General features: G+C 40.4%; 1 protein-coding gene across 2 annotated transcripts in view; it reads right to left on the reverse strand.

Moving 5' to 3' along the window:
- Positions 1 to 1,321: 1,321 nt before the first annotated feature.
- Positions 1,322 to 27,176, reverse strand: part of FBXL4 (F-box and leucine rich repeat protein 4) — a 66,476-nt gene continuing 40,621 nt past the window's right edge. Inside the window, exons 5-8 of one of the 2 annotated variants that reach the window (XM_044289756.1) lie at positions 19,931 to 20,144; positions 14,293 to 14,364; positions 13,622 to 13,934; positions 1,322 to 1,855 (exon numbers count right to left, since the gene is read on the reverse strand). In XM_044289756.1, the coding sequence (XP_044145691.1) occupies positions 1,851 to 1,855; positions 13,622 to 13,934; positions 14,293 to 14,364; positions 19,931 to 20,144 (604 nt within the window). In that variant the 3' untranslated portion in view covers positions 1,322 to 1,850. Of the gene's footprint in view, positions 1,945 to 13,621; positions 13,935 to 14,292; positions 14,365 to 19,930; positions 20,145 to 27,176 lie in introns of both variants that reach the window. The other variant, XM_044289755.1, reaches the window with a different exon arrangement.

Below are 27,176 nucleotides of genomic sequence, written 5' to 3' on the forward strand. Positions count from 1 at the left end.
CATACCACTTCAATTTTAAGATGACGGATTGAACATTGCTCCATGAGATATTTAGAGCTTGGGAATTTTTTTTTTTTACAACCTAACCCTGCTTTACACTTCTCCACAACTTTATCCCTGACCTGTCTGGTATGTTTCTTGGTTTTTATTATGCTGTTTGATCACTAATGTTCACTAACAAACCTCAGAGGCCTTCACAGAACAGCTGTAGTTATACTGAGAATAAATTACAAACAGGTGGACACTATTTTCTAATTAGGTGACTTCTGAAGGCAATTGGGCACACTGGATTTTATTTAGGGGTATCAGAGTATAGGCGGCTGAATACAAATGCATGCCAAACTTCAGATATTTATTTGAATGCAGAGAATCATAGTTTCACCTCAGTCAGCGCCAGAGGTTGCCGATGTCTTTGATAGATGTTCTACCAAGGGTGCTCCCACACCATTTTGTGCTGTGCATTTTTTGTCACTTTTCAGCGATACTATTTTGGAGAGGTATAACTTTTTGATCACTTTTTACTCTGAAGAGGTGAAGTGGTATAGGATAAATATTTCTTGATAAATATTTTTGTATTACGGACATTTTCAGACACAGCGATGCCTATGTTTTTTTTTTATTGTTTTGGGAAAGGGGGGATGAAATGAACTTTTATTTTTTCTTAATTTTGTACTTTTTTTTTAAAGTCACATCCAAAGGTGCTTTGTTCAAAATTTGGATTAATGCTGTGCAAAGGACAGACTCCGTACAGCATTAAAATGTTCATGGTTTGTTTGAAAATAAACTACCAAAGTTATTCAAGTGGAAAACCACTTTAAAACTTGGAACCAAACTATTCTTCAGTTCCGAGGTACCACCTAAACGCTATTTAGCATACAGACAAAAGAAAGGTATTGTTTTAATCGGCATGAACAACACTACCAGACAGTATACTTGGTTGAATAAGGTTGTTCCTGGTGACAGAGCCTCTTTAAGGACATCTTTAAGAAAGGAGGCTGAGATGGATAATTCTATTGCGCAAGTTTGTGAATGTACTACGAAGATATTGCAGGTTATGGGTACTAGATTTCTGGAGATGGGACATTGATGTATGCCATATTTAGAGTCGAAAAGGAATTTTCCCCCTTAATATGAGGCAGTCAGCATCTGTCTCATAGGGTTTTGCCTTCCTCTGGATCAACACAGCAGGACTGTAGATTGAGCTTCATGGACTTCCATCTTTTTCCAACTTACCAACTAAGTAACTTTTAGAAAACACTTAGGGATATATTTATATAACATCCCTTATTATATGCACTTCATGGAATACCAGATACATAGGTTAATGGTGAAGAAAAAGTATATTTAGCATATGTAAATGTTTCCAAGCATCTTATTGCAATAAGGTAACATAAGATAGGCAGGGTTTTCTGTTGCCAATATTTATCACATCACAAGCCAGTTCATTTCTCTGAGTAATAAATACAACATTTTAACATTAAACCTACTAAATATTTCACTTTGTACAGATCAGTATATCTGCCTTGGAGGCCTTAAATAGGCTATGTTCAATATAAAGGTGTTTTTTAAAAATAAGGCAAAAATATAATAATTTATCTAAAAAAAAATTCTCCTAAAGCACAAAATTGTCTTTTTAATAATAAAATTGTTTTCCATTCACATCCTAATTAAACTCACCAAACATATCTATAGTGTACATGAAGATAGCTGGAAGAGCTGGGGTAAAAAAAAAAGGATGTACATCTCAAAATTAAACTAAATACTGGAGCAGCAATTATATTTACTGAGTAAAACTCTTTTTGATGCACACATTTGGAAATCTGGATGAAAGTTCCTGAACCACGCGATTGTCAATCTGTGAACAAAAGGAGACATCCAATAGAACAAGCTCCCTGCAGCATTCTAGCAACTTTCTTAAAGACGATGGACTCACCAGTCTGGTACCTAGAACAAAAATACACACATACTAATAATTACATCTATGAACACAATTGAGGTAGGACATGTGACCAAAACTATGACTGTAAATACCTAAAATGTGGTGATCTTTAATGTGTATGTGCATCACTGTAATATGATAAGAGTCCCAGAATGGAGATGCATTGACTCATAGTGTGTTTATTATCTTATCATACTGGGAATTTTAAATTCACTTGGATTCGTGTGGATCCATTATGCATTCAAATTCATAGTGAAGATGAATTGTATTATACTGGAATAAGCCAATGGAGCAGTAAAAAAACAGCTCATGCAAGTTCGACCACATGTGGCGTATAAGGCATAAGTTCCACTGCATTCTATACTAATAGCAAAGTGGATGGGATTCAAAGGGGTTGTCCCTCGAAAAAAAAAATTCAAACAAGCATCAGGAACTAAATACGTTTGTAACTGCATGCAATTAAAAACTGTGCTGTTCAGTAAAATCTAGCCATGTAAGTCACCTGCTGTTTGTTCTTTTCCTTATTTATCTGTCCACCTCAGTAACATTGCTAAGTGGTTACACATGCTCAGTTCCATACTTCAACTGCTACCAGCTGGATCGTCCTTTAAAACTGTGACATTTACAGGGAGAGGGCTTCAGTAGAAAGGGCAGGCCCCAGAGCAGCCAGCTTGAAGAGAATTAGAGCAATGAATGGGGAGATCTATGGATCCATGTGAGGGTATGGGGTTGGTTTTAGCTTTGTTAAAAAGAGATCATCATGTACTATACAATCCCTGATTTCTATATTCTAAATGAATCGTGGGACAACCCCTTTAAAACAAATCCTATCCACATGCTGCATGAAAAATCAGGCAGCATAAACTGACCTTTGGTGCAGATTTTAAATCTGCAGCATGTCTATGCAAAATCTGCAAATCTGCAGGTGGCCAGAGAGGGGCAGATACCTCTACATGCCATGAGGTGCAGGACTTTATGACTCTAGATGATGATACACCCATAAGAGATCATAGACCTCTCTAAGGGCTTATGCACAAGACCGCAGCTTGTTTTGTGGTCCGCAAAACACGGATACCGGCCACGTGCATTCCGCATAATGGAATGTCTGGCCCATAACAGAATAGTCCTAATCCTTGTCTGTAATGTGGACAATAATAGGACATGTTCCATATTTCTGCAGGTGCCACGGAATGGGCAGAACACGGTGTGCTATTCACATCTTTTGCGGCCCTATTGAAGTGAATGTGTCCACACAAAGTTGTTGTAAGATAGCGTATAACAAGTCAGCACTGCCAGAAATATGTTGTCATCCACCTTCCCGTTTCTAAGTGAAGTGGTGCATAGATATATATATATATAACCCAAGGAAAACAAGCCCAGGGCAGCACACCTTGATATTAGAAAGGAGTGCCAGCAGTGCGAACTTGACCACAGTTATATATGATAGAAAAAAACGCAGCACTTCCAGATGGTGAAAAACGTGTTGTCCTTTATTCACCCGTGCGACGTTTGATGGGACCATACTGAAGCAACAAATACAAAATCACAGTACATATTTATAGGGTATCAAAACATTTCCATACATAAGTACCAATTAATAAAAAAAATCTCAAATCCATATTCATATATAAAATAAATCCATAAAATACATATAGCACCATTTGCACCAAATGTAGTGCATAATAATATGTGCATAATTTTCTGCCACCATATAACCAACCTTCTAAAATGTATCATAATTAATAATTAGTAATTACCAGTGATTCCTTTCCAGCTGTGCAAATAGTGCTAGCCTGTAGAGGGAGGGATCGCTCACCTGCATATCGCTCAACATGATGGTCGGCCGGCATAATTGCTCGGTGTATGGGGCGGCACACTGCGCATGTTAGTGTGTCGACATCACATGATGAGTGGACAGCTGATTCATTCATAAAGTACGAGTATAGTAAACAAGAAGAGATACACCGGAATTATAGCCAGGCATGCTACCCTCCAGCGCACTGTCCCCTGTTCAATAACTCGGTGGACCACACAGGGTGCAGCATATGGTTATGTATATCGCCACCGATCATTACCAGCACATATCTATTTAGATGCGTTCCATAAATGTAATCTAGGTCTTTATTGTAATCACCTTTAGAAAACGTGGAATAACCGCATAACCCTGCCTATCTTATGTGAATAATAGCACAGTAAATCGTTACAGTAAAGTTCGCATTATTACATTTTTATCATAACCATCAGTATCTCCACATTCCAGTACTAAAATTATGTGTCCACAATCCGCCACAAACAATCAAAAGATTCCAAAAGATCTTGAGTGTAGCATGGTGAGCCGAAAACGCCTCAGCCAGGCAATCTAAAAAAGAAAAATATAAAAAAAAAAAATTTCTCACGATATTGGCTGTACAGGGCAGAAAAAAAAAGAGAGACCCGAAAGAATTACAGATATAGACAAATCATATAAATAACCAAGGTCTATAATCCGCATTCAATCCTTTCGGTTTTAAAATGTTTATAATCTGAATATCCATTCAGATTCACATTTTTTTTTTTAGCATTTTGATGCGATTACCTCCAATACGAGGCTGAGGAACATGGTCAATTATCATAAATTTCAAATCACGTTCACTATGTCCCATCTCTACGAAGTGTTTGGACACTGGTAGGTCCCTACGTTGCTTCCTGATTGAATAATGGTGTTGATTAATCTGTGTTTTCAGATCACAGGTCATCTCCCATATATATAGCAATTTACATGGGCATCACAAAACGTAAATAACATAAGCAGAATCACATGTCAATTTACACAGTGGAGGCATGGAAAACAACCTAATTTTTGGTGGGCCAAAAGTAGTTGAACATTTTTGTTACATCCAATGTCATTCTTTACCAACCTGTCCTTTAAATTAAGTGCCCTTCTGTACGACATTAATGGTTTATGTTTAAACTCCATAATATCCTTATGGCCACTAGTTAGGATAGACCAATGTCTGTTGATAATTTGCTTATATGTGTACTAGCCTCACTATACGTAGAGACAAAAGGTATCCTACTGGTGTTGTCCCTATTTTTTTTTATTGAAAAGTTGATGTCTATTCCTTTGGTGTATACGGGCTCGTTGTTCCCATAATACAGCAGAGGGATATTGTCTCCATTAAAATAACAGTCTCATGGTATCGAGTGTCCTCACCAATGTTGCTTGTTTGCCAATGATCCTCTTTGCCCTTGTAAATTGACTAAATGGCAAAGACTGGACTACTTTGCTGGGATGTGCACTGTCATATCTAAGTATCGTATTTCTGTCTGTGGATTTCACATATAAATTTGTACTCAAAGTCGTGTCATGGATGCTTACATTAACATATAAAAAATGAATGGCTTCCTGTGAAAATTCCAAAGTAAATTGTATGTCAGGAATCAAGTTGTTAAAAAAAAAAAGAATGGAGCAACTCAAGTTCCTAAACGGTTCGTTTCCAAATCACTAAAATATCATCGATTTATCTCCACCACTCCAGCACATGGCTGAAGTAGTGGGACACATAGAAGAGCCTTTTCCTCCATACGGGTGACGACCATGTTGGCGTAAGTAGGCGCCACGTTCGTCCCCGTGGCCACCCCCCTAATTTGCATATAATAATCAGCTCTCAAAAAGGAAATAATTATTATTAAAGTATCATATGTATTAGGGACAAAATGAATGCCCTAGCTTCCACTGTAAAATCAGATACATTCAGAGCCTGCTCTATTGCTGTCATACTATGCTGTATAGAAGTATAGAGACTGACAATATCGAAATAGGCCAAGATAGCCTCCGGTATAGTTACAGTACTCAATTTCCTCTAAAAATCTGTAGTGTCCTGTACATAAGATTTTGTGTTTTTGACATATTGGCTTAATAGTTTGTCCAAAAACATTGAAGCATTACTTAATAAAGACCCCCTGCTAGAAACAATGGGTCTACCCAGTGGGTATTGCATATTTTTATGAATTTTGGGTAATAAATAAAATAAGGGGGTCACTGGATGTTCTACGTATTTGATCATCGATCGGGCCTATCTGATAATAGTGTTCTACCAAGGTTGTGATTTTTTGTTGTATCACAAATTTGGGGTCACTCTGTAGTTTACTGTATATATTATCATCTGACAATTGTCGTAGGGCTTCCACTAAATACATGGAAGTGTCCATGACCACCACTGCACCACCTTTGTCAGCCGACTTGATGGTGAGGGAGTGGTCATGGACTAACTGGTCAAAGCCGTAATTTCCTGTATAGTCATATTAGGATGTTGAATATGATCTAACATTCCTGTGTCTTTTGACTCTTGTACCTCCCCCAATACAGCCCCAGAGATTAAATCAAATACATGTGAAGATATCTGCGGTGTAAAATCCCTCTTTGATTGTAAACCCCAATCTGATAAACATAACTCGTGTGTATGTAATGTGGTAGTACCTTGAGCATTCTGAAAATGTATGTTAAGTTCCAACAATCTAAAAAAAAAAAAAAAAAGTCCGCTTCCAACTGAAACCAGTCAATACAACTGGCAGGACATAAGCTCAGCCCCTTTTCCAATACATGTATCTGCGCAGGGGTTAAAAACATGAGGAAATATTTACCACAGTTTGTATAGTTTAGTCCTTGTTATAGTTAAGTCCTAAAATTTTAGAATGTTGGTTATATATGGCAGAAAATTATGCACATATTATTTTGCACTACATTTGGCGTGGTCACGCAAGCGGACCGAAACGTCGCAGGGGTGAATAAAGGATAACACATTTTTCATCATCTGGAATCTGGAAGTGCTGTGTTTTTTTCTAATATATATATATATATATATATCTATCACACACAGGCCCATAAATATTGGGACATCGACACAATTCTAACATTTTTGTCGCTATACACCACCACAATAGATTTGAAATGAAACGAACAAGATGGGCTTTAACTGCAGACTGTCAGCTTTAATTTGAGGGTATTTACATCCAAATTAGGTGAACGGTGTCGGAATTACAACAGTTTGCATATGTGCCTCCCACTTGTTAAGGGACCAAAAGTAATAGGACAGAATAATAATCATAAATCAAACGTTAACTTTTTAATACTTGGTTGCAAATCTTTTGAAGTCAATTACAGCTTGAAGTCTGGAACGCATAGACATCACCAGATGCTGGGTTTCATCCCTGGTGATGCTCTGCCAGGCCTCTACTGCAACTGTCTTCAGTTCCTGCTTGTTTTTGGTGCATTTTCCCTTCAGTTTTGTCTTCAGTAAGTGGAATGCATGCTCAATCGGATTCAGGTCAGGTGATTGACTTGGCCATTGCATAACATTCCACTTCTTTCCCTTAAAAAACTCTTTGATTGCTTTTGCAGTATGCTTTGGGTCATAGTCCATCTGCACTGTGAAGCGCCGTCCAATGAGTTCTGAAGCATTTGGCTGAATATGAGCAGATAATATTGCCTGAAACACTTCAGAATTCATCCTGCTGCTTTTGTCAGCAGTCACATCATCAGTAAATACAAGAGAACCAGTTCCATTGGCAGCCATACATGCCCACGCCATGACACTACCACCACCATGCTTCCCTGATGAGGTGGTATGCTTAGGATCATGAGCAGTTCCTTTCCTTCTCCATACTCTTCTCTTCCCATCACTTTGGTACAAGTTGATCTTGGTCTCATCTGTCCATAGGATGTTGTTCCAGAACTGTGAAGGCTTTTTTAGATGTCGTTTGGCAAACTCTAATCTGGCCTTCCTGTTTTTGAGGCTCACCAATGGTTTACATCTTGTGGTGAACCCTCTGTATTCACTCTGGAGAGTGTTCTTGATCTGGCCAACTGTTGCGAAGGGTGTTTTCTTCACCAGGGAAAGAATTCTTCGGTCATCCACCACAGTTGTTTTCCGTGGTCTTCCGGTGTTCCTGAGCTCACCGATGCGTTCCTTCTTTTTAAGAATGTTCCAAACAGTTGTTTTGGCAGTGCCTAATGTTTTTGCTATCTCTCTGATGGGTTTGTTTTGTCTTTTCAGCCTAATGATGGCTTGCTTCACTGATAGTGACAGCTCTTTGGATCTCATCTTGAGAGTTGACAGCAACAGATTCCAAATGCAAATAGCACACATGAAATGAACTCTGGACCTTTTATCTGCTCATTGTAATTGGGATAATGAGGGAATCACACACACCTGGCCATGGAACAGCTGAGAAGTCAATTGTCCCATTACTTTTGGTCCCTTAACAAGTGGGAGGCACATATACAAACTGTTGTAATTCCTACACCGTTTACCTGATTTGAATGTAAATACCCTCAAATTAAAGCTGACAGTCTGCAGTTAAAGCACATCCTGTTCGTTTCATTTCACATCCATTGTGGTGGTGTATAGAGCCAAAAGTGTTAGAATTGTGTCGATGTCCCAATATTTATGGACCTGACATATATATATATATATATCAAAAAAAGTATATATACTAAAAATATATATATATATATATATATATATATATATATAAATATATACTAGCAGAAGGGGCCGGCTTCGCACTGGTATATTTCATCTATTTCATTTTATGTTTCCATGTGTCGTAAAAAGATATGGAGTTTCCCCCATAACAGTGACCCTTACAGTACCCGCCCATTTAACAATAACCTCCACAGTGACCGCCCATTTAACAGTGACCTTCATAGTTTCCGTCCCTTTAACAGGGACCTTCATAGCGCCCGTCCCTTTAATAACAGTGACCTCCACAGTGCCCGCCCCTTTAAGCAGTAAAGAAAAATGGCTGGGTTGTTATGGAAACCTGGAGTAAAACTGTGTTTATGGCAGTTGGGATTTGAAGAGAAAGACTTGCAGGCTTGTATTGGCTGATGTGGGTCATTTTTGGGGAATATCTCAGGAACGGTACGTCCTAGAGAGCTGAGAAACCTATCTGGTCACCTGCTGCACCTGTGTGGCAAATTTGGTGAAGATCGGTCCAAATTTGGTGAAGATCGGTCCAGTCGTTTGGTAGCGCATAAAGAACAGACAGACACTAATATATATATATATATATATATCTGAATATGACATAGCTCATATATAAATGAGTTTCTGTCTGCCTGTTCTTTATGCACGACCAAACGACTGAACCGATCTTCGCCAAATTTGGCACACAGGTACATCAGGTGTCCGGGAAGGTGTTAGACCGGGTCTCAGCTCTCTAGGACATACCGTTCCTGAGATATTCCCAAAAAATGACCTGTCATTGGGGTGGGCGCTGTGGAGGGCACTGTTTAAAGGGCAGGGCTCTGTGGAGGTCACTATTAAAGGGGCAGGCACTGTGGAGGTCACTGTTAAGGGGGTAGGGGCCACTATTAAAGGGGCAACTGCTGTGGAGGTCACTGTTAAGCAAGCAGGGTACTGTGAGGTCACTGTTCAGGCAGCAGGGTACTGTGGAGGTCACTGTTAGGGGAGTAGGCCCTGAGGAGGTCACTGTCAAGGGAGTAGGGTGCTGTAAAGGTCAAAGTTAAGGGGATGGGGTGCTGTGGAGGTCCCATTTTAAAGTGGCAGGGCACTGTGGGGGGGGTCAATGTTAAGGGGTGGGGAACTGTGGAGTCCAGTGTTAAAGTGGCGGAGTGCAGTAGAGGTCACTGTTATGGGGGATACTTTAATGACACACAGAAACATTAAATGAAATGGATAAAATATACCCGTGCGAAGCCGGGTCCTTCTGCTAGTATATATTTATTACACATACACACATACATACATTTACAAACTTATGTATTTTCAGCCTCCGTTACATTTGGCAATTAGATCATGTGATCCATTTCAGTCTTATAGTAATGAATAAAGAAACAGACTTCCTCTCCAGACAGCAGACACTTAGGTGGTCACATAATGTAACAGCGATTTAAAAAAAAAAAAAGCTTCACTAAACATGAAAATATATAAGTGGAGGTGGATATGTTTTACAGACCCAAACAGGATTTCACTTTCTCAGCCATAAACAAGTATGTACCGAAATCCTGATTCTGCGGGCAGAACGTTTTTAAAAGGATCCTATCACATTGAACGTGGTGCCCCATCTGCTGCAGCATGTTATTAAGCAGGAGGAGATGAGCAGGTTGAAATATAGTTTGTGGTAAAAGATTCATCTTTTGTGGGAAAGATTCATTTTAAAGAGGTTGTGCAGTGCTAGTATATTAATTACCTATCCTCAGGATAGGTCATTAACCACCTATCAGTTCTGCCCAGGGAGGGGACTGTTTTACCTGCTCATATCTCTGGATTGGTGGCAACTAGAGATATTGGCCTGGTCTTGTTTGAAAGATGACAATCCAACCATTACAATTACAGGATTAGCACAACTACTAAAGAACATTTAGACTAGAACCTTCAGAGTCACAAGTGCATATCCATGAAGCAAACAGGATTATAAAAAAAGAAAATGGCATCAAATATGTGTGCTAAGAGTTTCCATTGACTCATTTATAGTCGGTATTGTACCACTTTTATTTAGAATGATCCCCATTTCTTAGCTCTATTGTTTGTATGTATAATGGTGTGCAGCCATTTTCTTTTTTATAAGCATTAGCAAACATCAGCAGGAGATATCACAGTAAGAAATCGAGTTGGGAATAATTGCTGTAAAATCTGCATTAACTTTCACCTCATCTGCATTCACTGCCATCCTGATTTCTAACAGTAATATCTTCCAATGTAGTGAAGATAATGCTGTGATTCTGGCATTGTTAGTAAGCTTAGAATGTCAGCTTTCAAAGACAAAGCGCATATCTCTAGTTGCTACCAATCCAGAGATATGAGCCACTAAAGCAGCCCTCCTCCTCCCCCTGCTCTTCGAGCAGAACTGTTAGGAGGTTAATATCAGATTTCTGACTCCCAGCACCCACACCAATCAGCTGTTGGAAAAGGCCACAGTGCTGTCTAGCTTGTAGTGGTGGTGCAGTGTAATACCTGGCCGGGTACAACTCCTTTAATTCCTACTCCTTCTACACTTAGAAGCCCAGTGTGTGGTCTTAGCGATTGGCAGCCTTCTCTGTATAAGCATGTCAATCACTCAGTAGAACCACCCAAAAAAAGAGCAGGAATTAAAATGAATGATAAAGCTATCTATATATCTATATATATATATATATACTCAGCTCCCCCTGCTATATAACAGGCTGCCTGCAGATTGCACTGCATTTCCAAGGTGATGGGTCTAAAATCTGCTTTTAGAAAAATAAATATGCCCAGTGTAATTATGTCCTTGACCCAGATAACATCACATTTTGTTAAAATAAATTACAAACACAATACCAGCCAAAAGACTGGACACATCTTTTCATTCCATGTTTTATCTTGTTCTTTTTCTTATTTACTATATAGTAGATTGATATTGAAGACATGAAAATGATGGAGTAACAGATATAAAATAAAGTAGCGACCAAAAAAAGTGTTAAACAAACCAGAATATTTTTTTATATTTTAGAATAGTCAAGGTAGACCCCTGTTGCTTTGATAAAAGCTTTGCACAGTCTTGGCATTCTATCAAATCACCTTCATGAGGTAGTTGCCTAAGTTAACAGGTATGCCTTATTAAGAGTTAATTTGTTAACATAAGGGGGGATATTTAGTAAGCTTCTTGTGTCAGAATTATAATGCACAAAAAAGAAAGTCTTTCTGATTTGCGCTTAATATATTAACTGTTTTCTACAGAATTTCCACCATAAAGAATGCATCACGCCAGAAATGAGTTAGAAATGTCAAAGTGGGCGGGGCTATCAAATTGGCGCATATTACGCCACATTTATCATTCTCTTATCAGCAAAAATAGCTCAAATTGTTGAAGACAATTAAGCCAGTATGTAGTAAAGTTTTGTGTAAAAAGTCGCATTTATGTCAAAATGTCTCATGCAAAGAAAACCAACTCATCATGGGAACAAGCGATCGGTATTTATTTTTATCTAATATAAATGAGCTAAACAGTGCAAAATTGACATCAATAAAAACAAAACAATAACAAACACGTTCCAAGTCGGAGACAAAAGTCGCAATTTACCAGAGGAAATGTCGCAAATATGTTTCAAAAGTCTCAAGTGTGGTCTGGCAGGGTTGGCTGAAATGGCGCATTTCGGTTTAAAAAAAATTTGCATTTCAGTGCCATTGGCGTTAAAATGTCGCAAATCGAGAGAAATTGGTGGATAATCAAGTTTAGATTTTGAAAAAGTCACATTTTAAAAGTGGTGTGCGCATTTTGATGAAACAATTCACCACTTTTGATTTGTAATGTTAGCATTTTTTGGCGCAAATTACGCCATTAGTGATAAATGTTCCCCAATGTGTTTGAGACCATCAGTTGTTTTGTTCATAGACAGGATTGGTACACTGCCCCATACAGTGTTTAGCCTTACTGGTGGTCTAATACACATTATAGCAAGAACCACTCAACTAAGAGAAACAACAGTCTATCATTACTTCAAGACATGTCACTCAATCTGGAAATTTCCAGAACTTTGAAGGTATGCTCAAGTGCAGTGATCAAAATCATCAAAAGCTATGATGAATCTGGTCTCATGAGGACTGCCCCAGGAAAGGAAGACCAAGAGTTACCTTTGCAAAGTTCATTACAGTTACCAGCCTCAGAGACCACAAATTAACAGCACCTCATATTAGAGCCTATATAAATGCTTTACAGAGATCACGTACCAGACACATCTCAATGTCAACTATTTAGAGGAGACTGTGAGAATCAGGCCTTTATGGTCGAACTGCTGCAAAGAATCCACTACTGAGGAACAAAAAAAGGAAGGAGAAGAATTGCCTGACCCAAGATATACAAAGAATGGACATACTTTGGTTGGCGATTTATTTAAAATTCAAGGCACACTTAAAGGGGATGTCACAGTGTTTTATAGTCATGACCTACCTCAGGATAGGTCATCAGTAACTGATCGTGGGGGTCTGACTCCTTGCACTGCTGTTTGAAGAGGCTGTGGTAGTGCCTCTAGTGGTCATGTTCATCTGCCAGATGGCCTAGGTGCAGCTCAGTCACATTCAAGTTAGCTGTGATATCAAGCACAGCTGCTATCCAATGGACGGCACTGTGCTTCGTAAGCTGCATCATTTGTGAACAGGATAATGACCCCCCATCATACCTCCAGGCTATGTAAGGGCTATCTGACCAAGAAGGAGAGTGAGGGGATGCTGCATCAGATTACATGGCCACCACAATCACCCAACCATAACCCAATTGAGATGAGATGGGTTGGAGCCCAGAGTGAAGGAAAAGCAGCCATCAAGTGCTCAGCACCTCTGGGAACTCCTTTAAGGCTGTTGGAAATCCATTCCAGGCAACTACCTCATGGAGGTGATTGAGAGAATGCCAAGAGTGTCCAAAGCTGTCAGCAAAGCAAAAGGGGGCTACTTTGAAGAATCTGAAATATAAAACATATTCTGGTTTGGTTGACACTTTTTAGTTTACTGCTTAATTCAATATATGTTCCTTTAATATGAACATACAAGAAAAAAAATAAAAAATAAAAAAAAAATACAAGAAAAACCATGGAATAAAAAGGTGTGTCAAAAATATATCACAATAGGGATATGCACGGCATATGCAATGTTTAAAAATGTAAAATGATAAAGTTTCAAATATTGGAAATACAGAACACAAACATTCTTTAACAAAACTTACCTAATATATCTAGGTATTGAAGATGTTGGCAATTTGCCGCCAATTCTTCTATATCAGAGTCACACACAGAGCGGTTAGCAGTAAGAAAGAGCTTTCGTAGACCTGGGAGCTTACGGGCAAGGTTTGTAAAACAGCCGGTAGCACTATGAAGTGTAGGACACCAACCAAGGTCAAGCTCTTCAAGATGAGGACAACCAGAAGCAAGCTCTGCTATACCTTTTTCTGTAATGTTTTTACATCTCCACAAGTCTAAAGAGCGTAACTTTTTGCATTTAGCACCTATAACTCCAGCAATGAGGTCATAGTCTTCAATCTGTCAAAATAAAGATGCTCTCAGTATTTATACATCAGTTTAGCAAGGGGAACCTATTATATTGATTCTTCATGATGTATGAAAAGCTAAAGGGCAGTCTGTGATTTTTTTTTTTTTTTTACACTATTACTAGAAACAGCACTAATTTTGTCCATTGGTTGCATATAGTATTACAACGTAACCTTCCATGGAAATCGTGGCTCCATTTCAGAAACAAAGCAGACCATCTTTTAATTAGACAACCCCTTCAACTATGTAGAGACTTGATAGATAGACAGACAGACAAATCATTAAAATATATACAGTGAGGGTAGCTAAAAACAAGTTAAAAAGACAACTGGAGGGTTTGGGTACTTACTAGGACACAACTGCCAAGGTTGAAGTGCTGTAGTTCTGGACAGAAGTTCAGAATGCTAAGTAGAGCCGTTTGCTACCATTGGAATTAAAAGCAGAAGCAGATTTGAAAGGAAGAGGAAAAAAAAAAGGGGTCAATTGGGTCATCACCTGCCTTGCTTAAAATGCAGCTTTAGGCTTCCTATACAAACATTACAAATGCCATTTAATGAGTCCCTAGGTATCTCAAACATTGATTAGTTTATAGTGTAAAAATCATTACAGGGCTAAATGTCTGTCACTTTGGATGTGATTTCTTATCCCTTGGAGAGATCTATTCTTTAACTTTGGCAGCCATTCTCCCAAAGGACTGCTCTTTGAAAGATCGGTTACGTTCAAAGATGTAGGGAAGCTGGGTCAAAAGCACAAAGACCTAAGAGCATCCTACAAAGGTGGGCAATAGAATCTCTGACATCTCCAGACTGATAAAAATGCCAATAGAGTTGAAGAAATCAGCACTGAATTTCTAAGCTCTGTGTCACAGGATTCACTGAACTGACAAGTCTACTTACTACCAAGAATCCAGAAGGCAATACTGCTCAGAGCACAGCGTAATCCAGATGCACTAAACAAATGCAAAACACCACAAAGATGGCGTTATTAGGCCAGAATCCAGACACGTGTCCCAGCCTAAGTCCTATTTCACACTACCGCTTTTTTTTTTTCGTTTTGCGGGTTGTTTTTTGCGTTCCATATACGGTCCGTATACGGAACCATTAATTTCAATGGGTCCGCAAAAAAACCCTGAATGTCCTATATTTGGCCGCAAATCACGTTCCGTGGCTCCATTAAAGTCAATGGGTCCGCAAAAAATACGGAATGCATACGGAAATGCATCCGTATGTCTTCCGTATCCGTTCAGTTTTTTGCGGAACCATCTATTGAAAATGTTATGCCCAGCCCAATTTGTTCTATGTAATTACTGTATACTGTAAATGCCATACGGAAAAACTGAACTAAAATGGAAACACAACGGAAACAAAAAACGGAACAGCGGATCTGTGAAAAATGGACCGCAAAACACGGAAATAGCTATACGGTAGTGTGAAAGAGGCCTAACTGTGGGTTTACTGAACTGATCATAGCTCTAGAGAATGCTTCGAGTTTGGTAATTAAACCAGCAGTCAGTCTGGGACCCATATCTGGAATCTCGAGGTGTGAATCTAACCATAGTATAGTTTATATAGAGAGGTCACAGAAAAATCCATCCAGACAGTTCTATACATTGGTCCCTCAAGTTACAATATGAATTGGTTCAGGGATGATCATTGTATGTTGAAACCAACTTTTTGGAAAACTAGTAATTGGTTCCAAAGCTCCAAAATGTCATGCCAAGATAAAATAAAAATTTAAGAAAAATAAGCACATAACTAAGAAACATAAGGGACACTGACAGGCCCAAAAAGCATATTTAGGGGTATATATGACAGTATAGGTCTTATAAAGGGTATTAGAATCATCTAAGTATCTCCCTGTCCGCCTCATAAATACAGTAATCTGAAGTTTTATAACCTGCTTTCCTGGTGTTCAATCTGCCCAAGGGGCGGTGCTTCATATCAACTTGCGCCCAGCCAGCCTCGCCACAACTGCCGTTTGAAGCGCCGCCCAGCTCATCAATATTCACTGAGCTGGGCAGGCTACTTTGAAGCGCTGTACTAGTGTCCCCGGCCATCTTCAGCGCATGCGCCCTGGCACCCTCACTGGCCGGGATCGCATCGCGCGTCTGCTTTATGCGCATGCGGGGCGCTGATATGAAGTTGATATGAAGCACCGCCCCTTGGGCAGATTGAACACCAGGAAAGCAGGTTATAAAACTTCAGATTACTGTATTTATGAGGCGGACAGGGGGGATACTTAGATGATTCTAATACCCTTTATAAGACCTATACTGTCATATATACCCCTAAATATGCTTTTTGGGCCTGTCAGTGTCCCTTTAAAATTACATTCAGCACAGAAGGCTGGAATCTGTATATCACCATCTATGATGAGAACAGGAGCTTCTTATATAGAATACAGTGTATCAAAAAAGTTAAATGTAACCACTCTCACCTGACTTCTAAAAGAGCAGCTCATTCTGGTACAGACAGCTGGCAGTGCAGGACATGTAGAACCACACTGTACTGTAAAGAGGAACTACTAGACAGCCAATACAGTCTTTCACCAATGACATGGATGTCAATTGATTGGATATGAGTCATTGTATGTTGAACCCAATTTCAACTTACGATGGCCTAGTAAAGACCACATTGTACGTTGAAAGAAGTAGTTATGCCTAAAAGTAATTGGTTTTCCAGAAGTCGGACTTGCACCACTTGGAGGTTGCCCTTCTATCCTTCAGTAGGGACAGGAACACAGCCACCAACTTCCAGTGTTTCCTAAAATTACTACACCAGGATGAATGCAATTAATGCACTTAATTTACTCACCATAACACATAGAATAAAGAAAAAATTGGGAGAGGCAAACACGTGTGCTGTCATGTCGGGCTCCTGGAAAACTAATTATCGGTAAACCGAATTCCTGCGTTCCAGGATGTCCTCCACATGGAGCTATACCAGATAACTACCTATTAGGGAAGGACCATTGCTTGGAGTACTTTGTGCCCAAAGCTTTGATCTTGACTGAATAGAACATCAAGAGTTCGGTAAAAGGTTTTTAACAGTAGAAATTAATTTCTGACGTTATTACCCGAAGTCTTGCGAGACTTCGCAAAGTAATAACTTCGGCGCCAAAACATTCTAATACTGTACGGAGTGCTCGCTCCGTACAGTAGTATTCTAACGAAGTTTTAAGCGAATTGACCTTGGATGTTTCATCCGAAGTCGATTCACTCATCCCTAATTGGGACATGATAATATGCATCTTTAAAGTCTAATGTGCACATCACTGCTCCCTGAGGTGTTGTTTTCTTGAAGCGCCTGTATTTAATCCATCTGTTAAGTACCTTCAGATTTGTTATAGTCCCGGAGGATAGTTCCTTTTTTGTTTTTTATGAAAAATAGATCCAGGAGTAGCCTGCGAATTTTTTCCCCACAGGTACTGGCACTATTGTTCTCAACTGAGTTAGTTTTTCTAGAAGAAGATTGTCTTGTAGTTTTGCTGAACTAAAGTGGGTCAGTGAATGTCTGAAGGGATCAACAGAAATTCTATTTTGTACAGCAGAAGGTTATCAGAGTTCATTCTGAATGAAAAGGAACATGGTCCTTCTGACAGAGTTGGTGTAATGGTTTATTCTGGGTATCGTTTGGGTTTAGCAAAAAACCTTTTCTCATTTAGGATAGGACCATCGTCCCCGTTTTTCCTTTATCCTGTGAGGACTAATTTCACTGTTGAAATCTTGACTTCCCCAAAAAGTTTTCTTTGGCTTCTCCTAATGAAAACCTCTCTTTGTCTACGTCTCTCTCCAAGATCTTATCTAGTATAAGTCCAAACATGCGATTGCACATAATTTTTTTTTTTTTACTATATGTCCCCTAACTAGTTTTTCAACCAGAGGGCTCTTGGTTATTGTGCAATTTCTGTCTGCAAAACTGACTGATTCGGCCGCAGTATTGGCCAAAAACGTGCTTGATATTTTTAATAGAGTTCAGAATTTCCTCTCTGAAGGTTCTCATTTTCAGATGGTGCTCCAGCTGCTTTGCTATGGACCTGTTACATGTGCACTTGGCTACTGAAGGCATCTGTGCTGGTTCCATGTGCCCACACTGCTGAGAATGATAACATGATATTTTAATATATGCAAATGAGCCTCTAGGAGCATCTGGGGTATTGCTGTAACACAGAGCAGTGATGGCTAACCTCCAGCACTCCAGCTGTGGTGAAACTACAACTCTCAAGCAAGTGTGCATCTTGGCAGTTGTAGTTTTACCACAGCTGGAGTACCGGAGGTTAGCCATTACAGACCTAGAGGCTCTATTCTCTCTGCAACTGCCTCCCCCTCTGCACTTTGATTAACATGGCCAGGCAATGAAAACATCATAACGCCTGCTTGGCCCAGTCAAAGTGCAGAAGGTGTGTTATTGCAGCGAGAGCAATGTGGGCACACATGAACACGGGACCAACACAGATGCCTTCGGTTGCCAGCTTCATAGGTACAAATCTGCTGAGAGATGCCTTTAACTGGAATGGATCCTCAAAGGGAATGGCTGTCTTCTTGGCTGCTTTCACAACAGGCACATACATTTTTGGAATTCCCTCCCATAATTTGAATTCTTCCATATCAAAAGCAAGACGGTTCCCTAGGATGAATAACTTTTTCTCCACATCGTACCACTTTGCTAAAAGAAGTTCTTTCAGGTTAGAATTAACTGGAAATATTTTCTTCCTCTTTGCTTTCAAGCCTCCAAACATTTCATCCTGAATGGATTTAATTTGTGGGGCTTCTTCCACATTCATAGTCTCTCTAATGGCAGGTAACGGTAAAGAGTCCAAGTCAACAGATGAGAAACAATACTTTCAAAATCATCATCTAAGGCTAGTTTCACACTAGCGCTTTTAGATCCAGCAGGCTGATCCGACAGGTTTGTATGACTTTTCCATATTTTTATTTTTTATTTTTTGGGGATGTAAAAGTGATAAAACAATTACAGTATTTTCCATTAATATTTTAATAGTATGGCCGTTTTAGCACATAGTGATGCCCATAATGTTGTTTTTTAAAATTGTTATTTGGAATTGCGATTTTGGAGAAAGGGGGTGATTTGGGGTGACTTTTTTAGGTCTCCAAGTGGACCCCAAAATGCAATCATGAGATTTTCTCCATTATCCTATACAGAAAGCACTATATTACAATTCAATGCTGCCCCCAGCTGGTGTCTGCTGTATAAAGCAGTAGGCACCCGGTAGCTATGGTGCCATCTTTAATGGCCCGACAAAAGATGTTGGGAAGGGGTTAGATGCTGAAGAGAGAGGGGAGCAGTAGGTAAATAAAAAAAAGAGAGATCTGTACTCCTAATCTGCCGTATTACTCATATATTAGTGCAGATAACAGTCCAAGATCGTAGTGATAGACTCCCTTTAAAGGTGTTGTGCCAATATTTAGACTTACCCATAGTCAGACCTGCAAGGGATCCTATGCCTCTCAGTATGACTGGAGCAAGAACCCTGCTGCTCGATCAATCTCAACGCATTCAGAGGACTCAAGATTCCTGTTCATGTAACTGGTGTGGGTCCCAATAGTAAGTCCCCCAAGGTCATATGCTTGGCAAAACGCCTTTATGGGGTAGACTCAATCCCAGTGCTTATTAGCTTACTGCATACAATATATACATAAAACTAAATAATACAGCACAATGCATTAGTGGTGGTTGCAGACAATATGCTATCATTTAACTCAATGTCTATGTACAGGATTAGTGCTCCGGCCTAAAAACTACATGGTGTTCAAAGATGGAGATTCCCTCTAAGGATAAACATTTACCCAATAAAGATAGCAATCAATAAAATTCCTGTTTTCACAGCCCGCCTTTCATCATTAACACAGTTTTAATGCAAAATATGTGCATTCTTCTGTTTTTTTTTCATCAAACCTTTTCATTAATGCTTAATTCATTACATAAAAAATTATATATATTAAACCAAAAATGTCAGGATGTGCTCACCTCAATTTTGGAACGGTAGAGAACGAGGCGTTTCAATCCACAAAGTTTAGAAATATGACTGAAAGCTGGAGGTGGCAGCTTATCACAAGAGGAGAGATTTAATTCCTGTAGGGTTGGGCACGTCTGTACTATGACTTCCAGGCATGCTTCATTTAAGAAATGGCCACAGGCCAGCTCCAGACACACTAGCTCAGAGCCACACACTTTTAAGAGTCTGAAAATGAGAGGGAGGATAGAGGGACAGACTGTCAAGACATGAAATTATATGACAACAAAAATGCAAAGACGTTGGATTATTCTCACAGGCAAGCAATGTGCAGCAGCCATCTGTTTTCCTTTAGTGAATATTACCTATAGGCACATACCGTATATACAGGTATGTTTTGTCACCACTACACCTGAATATCCAAAGCAAAACCTATCCCTATAATGACAAGCAATTTTTTTTTAAGTTTTTGCCTCTCCATGTTTAAGTGGGTAAATATAAGGCTACTTCTACTCTAGCGTTTTTGCTTTCCGTTTGCGAGATCCATTCAGGGCTCTTACAAGCGGTCCAAAACTGATCAGTTTTTCCCTAATGCATTCTAAATGGAAAAGGATCCGCTCAGAATGCATCAGTTTGCCCCTGTTAAGTCACAATTCCGCTCTGGAGGCGGACACCAAAACGCTGCCTGCAGCGTAATGCTGTCCGTCTGACGAAGCGGAGCCAAACGGATCCGTCCTGGCACACAATGTAAGTCATTCTATGACACAATCTAACACAATAGAAAACGGATCCGTCCCCCATTGACTTTCAACGGAGTTCATCACGGATCCGTCTATGACGGATGCATGCGGTTGTATTATTATAACGGAATCGTTTTTGCAGATCCATGACGGATCCGCAAAAAAAGCTAGTGTGAAAGTAGCCTAAATCAGTTTGTAATTTATATACATTTTTTCAGAGTTGCAAATACAGTAAATCTATTTTGACCTTTTTTTTTATTTATTTTTTATTGTTCCACTATTGAAATCCCCTTTGATCATGCTGCAGTCACAGATTGTTGCAATTAAAGGATTAACAGTTGGGATTGGAACTACCTTTGTTCCTGGCTGTAGATCAAAAACCTGCACTTAAAACCGGAGTTGCTAGCTATGGCTGTATTAGGCTACTTTCACACTAGCGTTCTGAACGGATCCGCTCATATAATGCAGACGGTGGCTCCGTTCAGAACGGATCCGTCTGCATTATATTGTATAAAATGTTCTAAGTGTGAAAGTAGCCTGAGCGGATCCGTCCAGACTTTTACATTGAAAGTCAATGGTGGACGGATCCCTTCAAACGGAGCTCACAAGCGGACAGCCGAACGCTAGTGTGAAAGTAGCCTTAGACAGCCCGATTCTGCCGGCCATTGTCAGGAAGGAAGCGTTCCTTCCCGGCAATCGCCTGCTCATCGGCAGAGGAGATGCTGCTATTAACATGCAGCGATCTCCTCCTCAGTATAGGGAGGAGCGATCGTTATACCATCTCTCTTCCCCATACTGAATCACTGTTTGCTGGCAGCAGATCACCTGCAAATAATTTTAAAACTACACATTTTCCTTCATTCTGCTGATCATTTGGGGTCCAGCAGTGGGGTCCAAAGGAGCAAGACATTTTTAACACCTACAGTGGAGCTTAAGTTTGAGAAACCCTAAGAATTTTTTATATTTCTGCATAAATTTTACCTAAAACTTCATCAGCTTTTGACAGAAGTCCTAAAAGTACATAGAGATAACCAAATCATATAAAAGAACCAAAAATATTAGACCCGATCATTTATTTATTGAGGAAAATGATCAGATGTCTGTAAGTGTCAAAAATATGTGAACTTTTAGGTTTAGCAGATAAGTTGAAGGTAAATTTAGGATGACAAAATAAACTATAAAAAATAAACGTTATAAGTATTGACACATTCCAAAACGCCTGTGTTATTGAATTATAAAAATAAATTAACCCATGCGGCAAACTGTGTAATAAAAGATCAAAATGGCCAATTCGCCATATTTTCATCGCTTCACCTCCCCACACCTCCCCATAAAAAAATTGAAAAAGTTATTAAAAAGTCATACACACCTCAAAATGGTATTAATGAAAATTACAGATCACCTCGCAAAAAATGAGCCCCAACAACTCATTAGATGAGAATAGGTCAAAGAAAAAAAAATCATTTTTTTCAGTATGAAAACAGAAGAAAAACTATACAAATGTTGTATCGTTGTAGTAATACTGACGGGAACACCGCAAAAACTAAATCCATAAAACTGTGGCAGCATTGCTTTTTTTTCCCAATTCAACCCCAATTATAAATTTTCCAGTGTCCTACTACATTGTATGCAACAGTAAATGGTGCAATTAGAAAGTACAACTTGTCTTGCAAAAAACAAGCCCCCATGCGGTTATGTGAACGGAAAAATAGGAAAGTTATGGCTCTGGGAAGGCTGGTAGTAAAAAATGGAAATGCAAAAACAGAAAATCGCTATGTCCTCAACGGGTTAAAAGAAGAGGGATTGATCTTTACATATCTGCTGAAGTGCTTCATTGCACAAAAAATATGCTGAGAACCTCAGAAAAAGAGTTGTTGATGCTCATCAGGTAGGTTACAAAACCATCTCTACAGAGCTTTTACTCCACCAAGACACAGTCAAACAGATTGTCTACAAAAGAAGTAAATACAAGACCATTTTAACCTTCCCCAGGAGTGGTCTGCCAACAAAGATCAAACCAAAGGCGAGACAACCCAAGGTAACCTCTAAGCAACTAAATGCCTTTCTCGCATTAGCTAATATTAATGTTCCTGAGTCCACCATCAGGTTTTTGGTTTAAACGAGAAGCATAAAAACCTCATCCCACCTGTGAAACACGGTGGTAAGTAAATCATGGCTTGGGCCTGTTTTGCTGCATCTGGGCCAGGATGACTGCCCATCAATAATGGAATCATGAATTCTGAATTATACCAGCAAATTCAAAAGTAAAATGCTAGGACATCTGCCAGTGAGCTGAATCTCAAGAAAACGTGGGTCATACAGCAAGATTATCACCCTAAGAACACAAGTTATTCTAAAGAAGAATAACGTTAAAGAAACACTCCAACCCAAAAAAATATTCTCTAACCTGTTAGAAAGGTACATGAAGTAAACTGTAGTGAAGTTCATTTTCTTACCAGTGACTGTATTTTTCTTACCAGCTGTGTCATTTGACCAACACTAACTCTCCAAATAACACAGCATCTTACGTGTGGCCTAGAAGCCGGTTTCTCTATGCATTCCTATGGGAGCCTCAATGTCAGACTTATAAGAATGAATAGAGAAGTAACTGACTGCCGCTCCAACTGACACAGGACAGGAAGAGTGTTGGTCACATAACACAGCTAAGGAACAGAAGGGAGGTTATAACTCACATACAGTCACCGGTAAGAAGATTACCTTCACTACAGTTTACATTATATACCTTTCTTTTCAACGTTCTTTTTATTGAAATATAATTGTGAGAAGCAATAGTAGCAGAAAAGCATGGTACACAATAGCAAAAAGAGAGACTGGGAATACAATCATGACAGTTGCTGGAGCGTAAGCACCAGGAATCACTGTATTCAGGTTACATAAAACATAACAGAATGTAAAACCCTGTTAATCTATACATTGTATACCTTTCTAACAGGTCAGAGAATACATTTTTTTGTGGAGTGCTTCTTTAAAATTTTGGAATGGCCAAGTTAAAGTGTTGACCTTAATATAATAGAAATGTTGTGATAGGACATGAAGCCACCAGTTCATGGGTGCAAACCTGCCAACATAGCAGAAGCCGGTTTCACTATCTGCGACAACAGCAGGAGGCAGAAGCGAGCAGATTAAAACTGCATGATGTGGTCAAATTATAAAGTGTAGGATACTCACGTAACATGCATCCATATCAAACAGCATTTCGTTGGTGGAGCTGTTTAGATTACTTTTGTTTTTATTTTTTCTATTATTCTTTTAGTTTTGAAGGTCTCGGTGTTATTTTAAATTTTCACATTTTGTCTCTGTTTCACATGTTTTCATGCTTCAATTTATTTTTTTCTTCCCTACGATTGGGCGCTGCAGGGTCAGCATGTGTTAAACTAACATATACTGCACATTGTGGAAATGTCAAGAGGTCAAAACTGATTATTCTGGTTACTGCCACTTTCACTTTCTGCAAATATGCTTATTTAGCACTAATTCAGAGGAGTGATTAACACGTCTGGGTGCTGTCTGTTCACATTGAACACTGACCTGTTATTGTCAATGGGCCAATTTTCTAAAGTCCGTGCAAAGAAAGTTGCAACATGCATCATCCAGATCCAATTTTCTTGCAGGACTCTTTCAAGTGAATGGTTCTGTGAGAAAAACTGAGCACACAATCCACATGCAGTGTTATCACTGTGTTATGTGTTATCACTGGTCGGAACATGGATGAGTTTTATGGCGTTTTTGAAGCCAGAATCAAGGGTGGATCAGAAAAAAAGACAAAGTATAAAAGATAATACCCTCAACTCCTGTTTAAAGGGAATCTGTCACAAGCGACCTTCGTATACAACTGTTTGCATAGACAAATAGCTGCGGTTCACCTGATTAGTTCCTACAGATCCCCTGCCTGTAGCATTTTAATGTGTGGCATCTTCTGTTCATTCAGGAGGACAGAAGCTGCCGCACACTGCATCCGACTCCCCCAAGCCTCGCTGAAGGGAGCCGGAGCACACCTGGGAGTGTGTGCGTCTGGGGTTTTGCTCCCTCAGATGCCATGGTCACGTTTAAATACCGTTACCGCCGATCACTGACATTAGTCCCGGGTACCTGCTATCTCATTCCCTTCTTTTGAGGTCCAGACCCTCAGGTTCTTCCATCCCCTCTCCCTCAGAGTAGCGGTTGTATTCCATTCCCCTGGCTCACCCACCTAATTCCTGGATCCCTTTGCTGCCTGGCTGCCATACTTCCTGTCCTCAGAAATACCACCCTCATCTTTGGAGACTTCAATATCCCCATAAACAGCCCGATCTCCCTCCCAGCTTCTCTATCTAACCACCTCTCTTAGCCTTTCGCAACTTTCAAACTCTCCATGACATAAAGACGGTAACACACTTGACCTGGTCTTCTTCCGGCTCTGTTTAATCTCCAACTCTAATAACTCACCTCTCCCGTTCTCAGACCACAAACATCCTCTCCTTCACCCTCACAAATCCACACCCATCCAAGCACACTCCTACTTATTACACAGAGAAATCTACAGGCCATTGACCCTCATACACACTACACTCATAATTGTCCCCAATCTCTTCCATTTCCTGCCCTGATCTTGCTGTCAATCACTATAATGACCAGAGATCACACTACATTTTTTCCAGAAGAGTAAAAATACATCTCTGACCATTTTTGAGGAGTATTTTTACCCGAGGGGAAGTACTAAAGTTACGGTAATTAAAATACATAGGCCTGCACTTGCTCACACCTGCATTGGAGGCTGCATTTGGAGCCTCTGTTGCAGATTCTGTTGAAAGAACAGACAAAAAAGCTTTATATGCAGCACTTTTTTGTCTGGTAAAAAGACAGGATCCCGAATGGAAACTGAACGGATCCCATAGTCTGTTCAGCTTCTTCCCTGTGGGGTGACGGGAGCGGAGTCACCAGTGGGGTGACGGAGGAGGGGGAAGCAGGGTCACTAGTGGAGTGACCGGAGGATGGGCACTAGTGGGGTGACCGGAGGAGGGGCACTAGTGGGGTGACCGGAGGAGAGGGGAGCACGGTCACTAGTGGGGTAACAGGAGGAGGGGGGAGCAGGGTCACTAGTGGTGGGGGAGCAGGGTTACTAATGGGGTGACAGGAGGAGGGGGAGCAGAGAACTGGGAGACTGGACAGAACCATGATTGGGGGAGTGGGGAATCACTTACTTGAAGACGGACAGGCCGAGCTTTTCACTACCACAACTCTCTCACCCCCCAGCCCATTCCACCCGGGGCCGGGACACAGGCCGTGACTCCTTAGCTCTCCAGCAGCCCTGGCATGTTTGCCGGGGTCCTTGGGCAGCGTGCCCCGCTCTCCTTACTACAGCCACCCCTGGGAGCCGGCTCCTCCTCCTTCCAGCGTCCCCTGCCATGCAGTAAGGAGCTTTGTTATTGGTTATTTCAGGCTCACTGCGCTGATGAATGTGTGTGGGGGGGGGGGGGGGGAGGCTAAGGGGTATTGGTATGGCTTAGACTTTTTCCAGGGAGTAAAATGGCCTGAACAAGCATAGACGCTTGTAAAGGCGTTACTGCGACCTTTGATAATGACAGCCTCAGAAGCACCCTGGACAAAGTAGCACCGCCAACCCTCAGAACCTCCAAACGCAGACTAAAGCAGCCCTGGCTTACACCACAAACTCGCTGGCTCCCTTTCTTCTACTCTCCCTCTTACTGTTGGTGTTCCTCAGGGTTCAGTCCTTGGTCCTCTCCTCTTCTCTGTCTACACTGCCCCAATTGGACAGACATCAGCAGATTTGGTTTCCATACATATGCTGATGACACACAACTATATAGTTCATCCCCCAACATCACCCCTGCTGTATTACAGAACACCGGTGACTGTCTGACCGCTGAAACTGAATCTGTCAAAAACGGAACTTCTTGTGTTCTCTCCATCTACTTACCTACCTAAACCTCATATCTCCCTCAGAGTGTGTGGCACTACCATCCACCTAGGCAGCACGCCCACTATCTTGGTGTTCTATTTGACACTGATCTTTCCTTCAGCCCCTATATTCAATCTCTTTCTCTCGCCTGCACCTCAAAACCATCTCTAGAATCTGCCCATTTCTCACTATAGAAACAACAAAATCTCTAATTGTTGCAATGATCCATTCCCGCCTCGTTTACTTTAACTCACTACTAATTGGCGTCCCCCTCTTCAGTCTATCCTTAATGCAGCAGCCAGGGTCACCTGTCTGTCTAACCGCTACTCCAATTCCTCCACTTTGTGCCAGTCATTGCACTGGTGGCCCATACAGTATAGAATCTAATTTAAACTGCTTGTCCTCTACACAGTGCTGCACCCCCTACATCTCTGTCTACCACCCTACTCATCCTTTACGCTCTGCAAATGACTTACGACTGACATCCACCATAATCCGAATCCCACTCCCGGCTCCAAGACATCTCCTGAGCTGCACCAGCTCTCTGGAATATCCTACTCAAGAAATTAAATCGCAATACACACAGTTTTAGGTTCTCTC

This window comes from Bufo gargarizans, chromosome 4 (assembly GCF_014858855.1).
Source record: "Bufo gargarizans isolate SCDJY-AF-19 chromosome 4, ASM1485885v1, whole genome shotgun sequence".
NCBI lineage: Eukaryota > Metazoa > Chordata > Amphibia > Anura > Bufonidae > Bufo > Bufo gargarizans.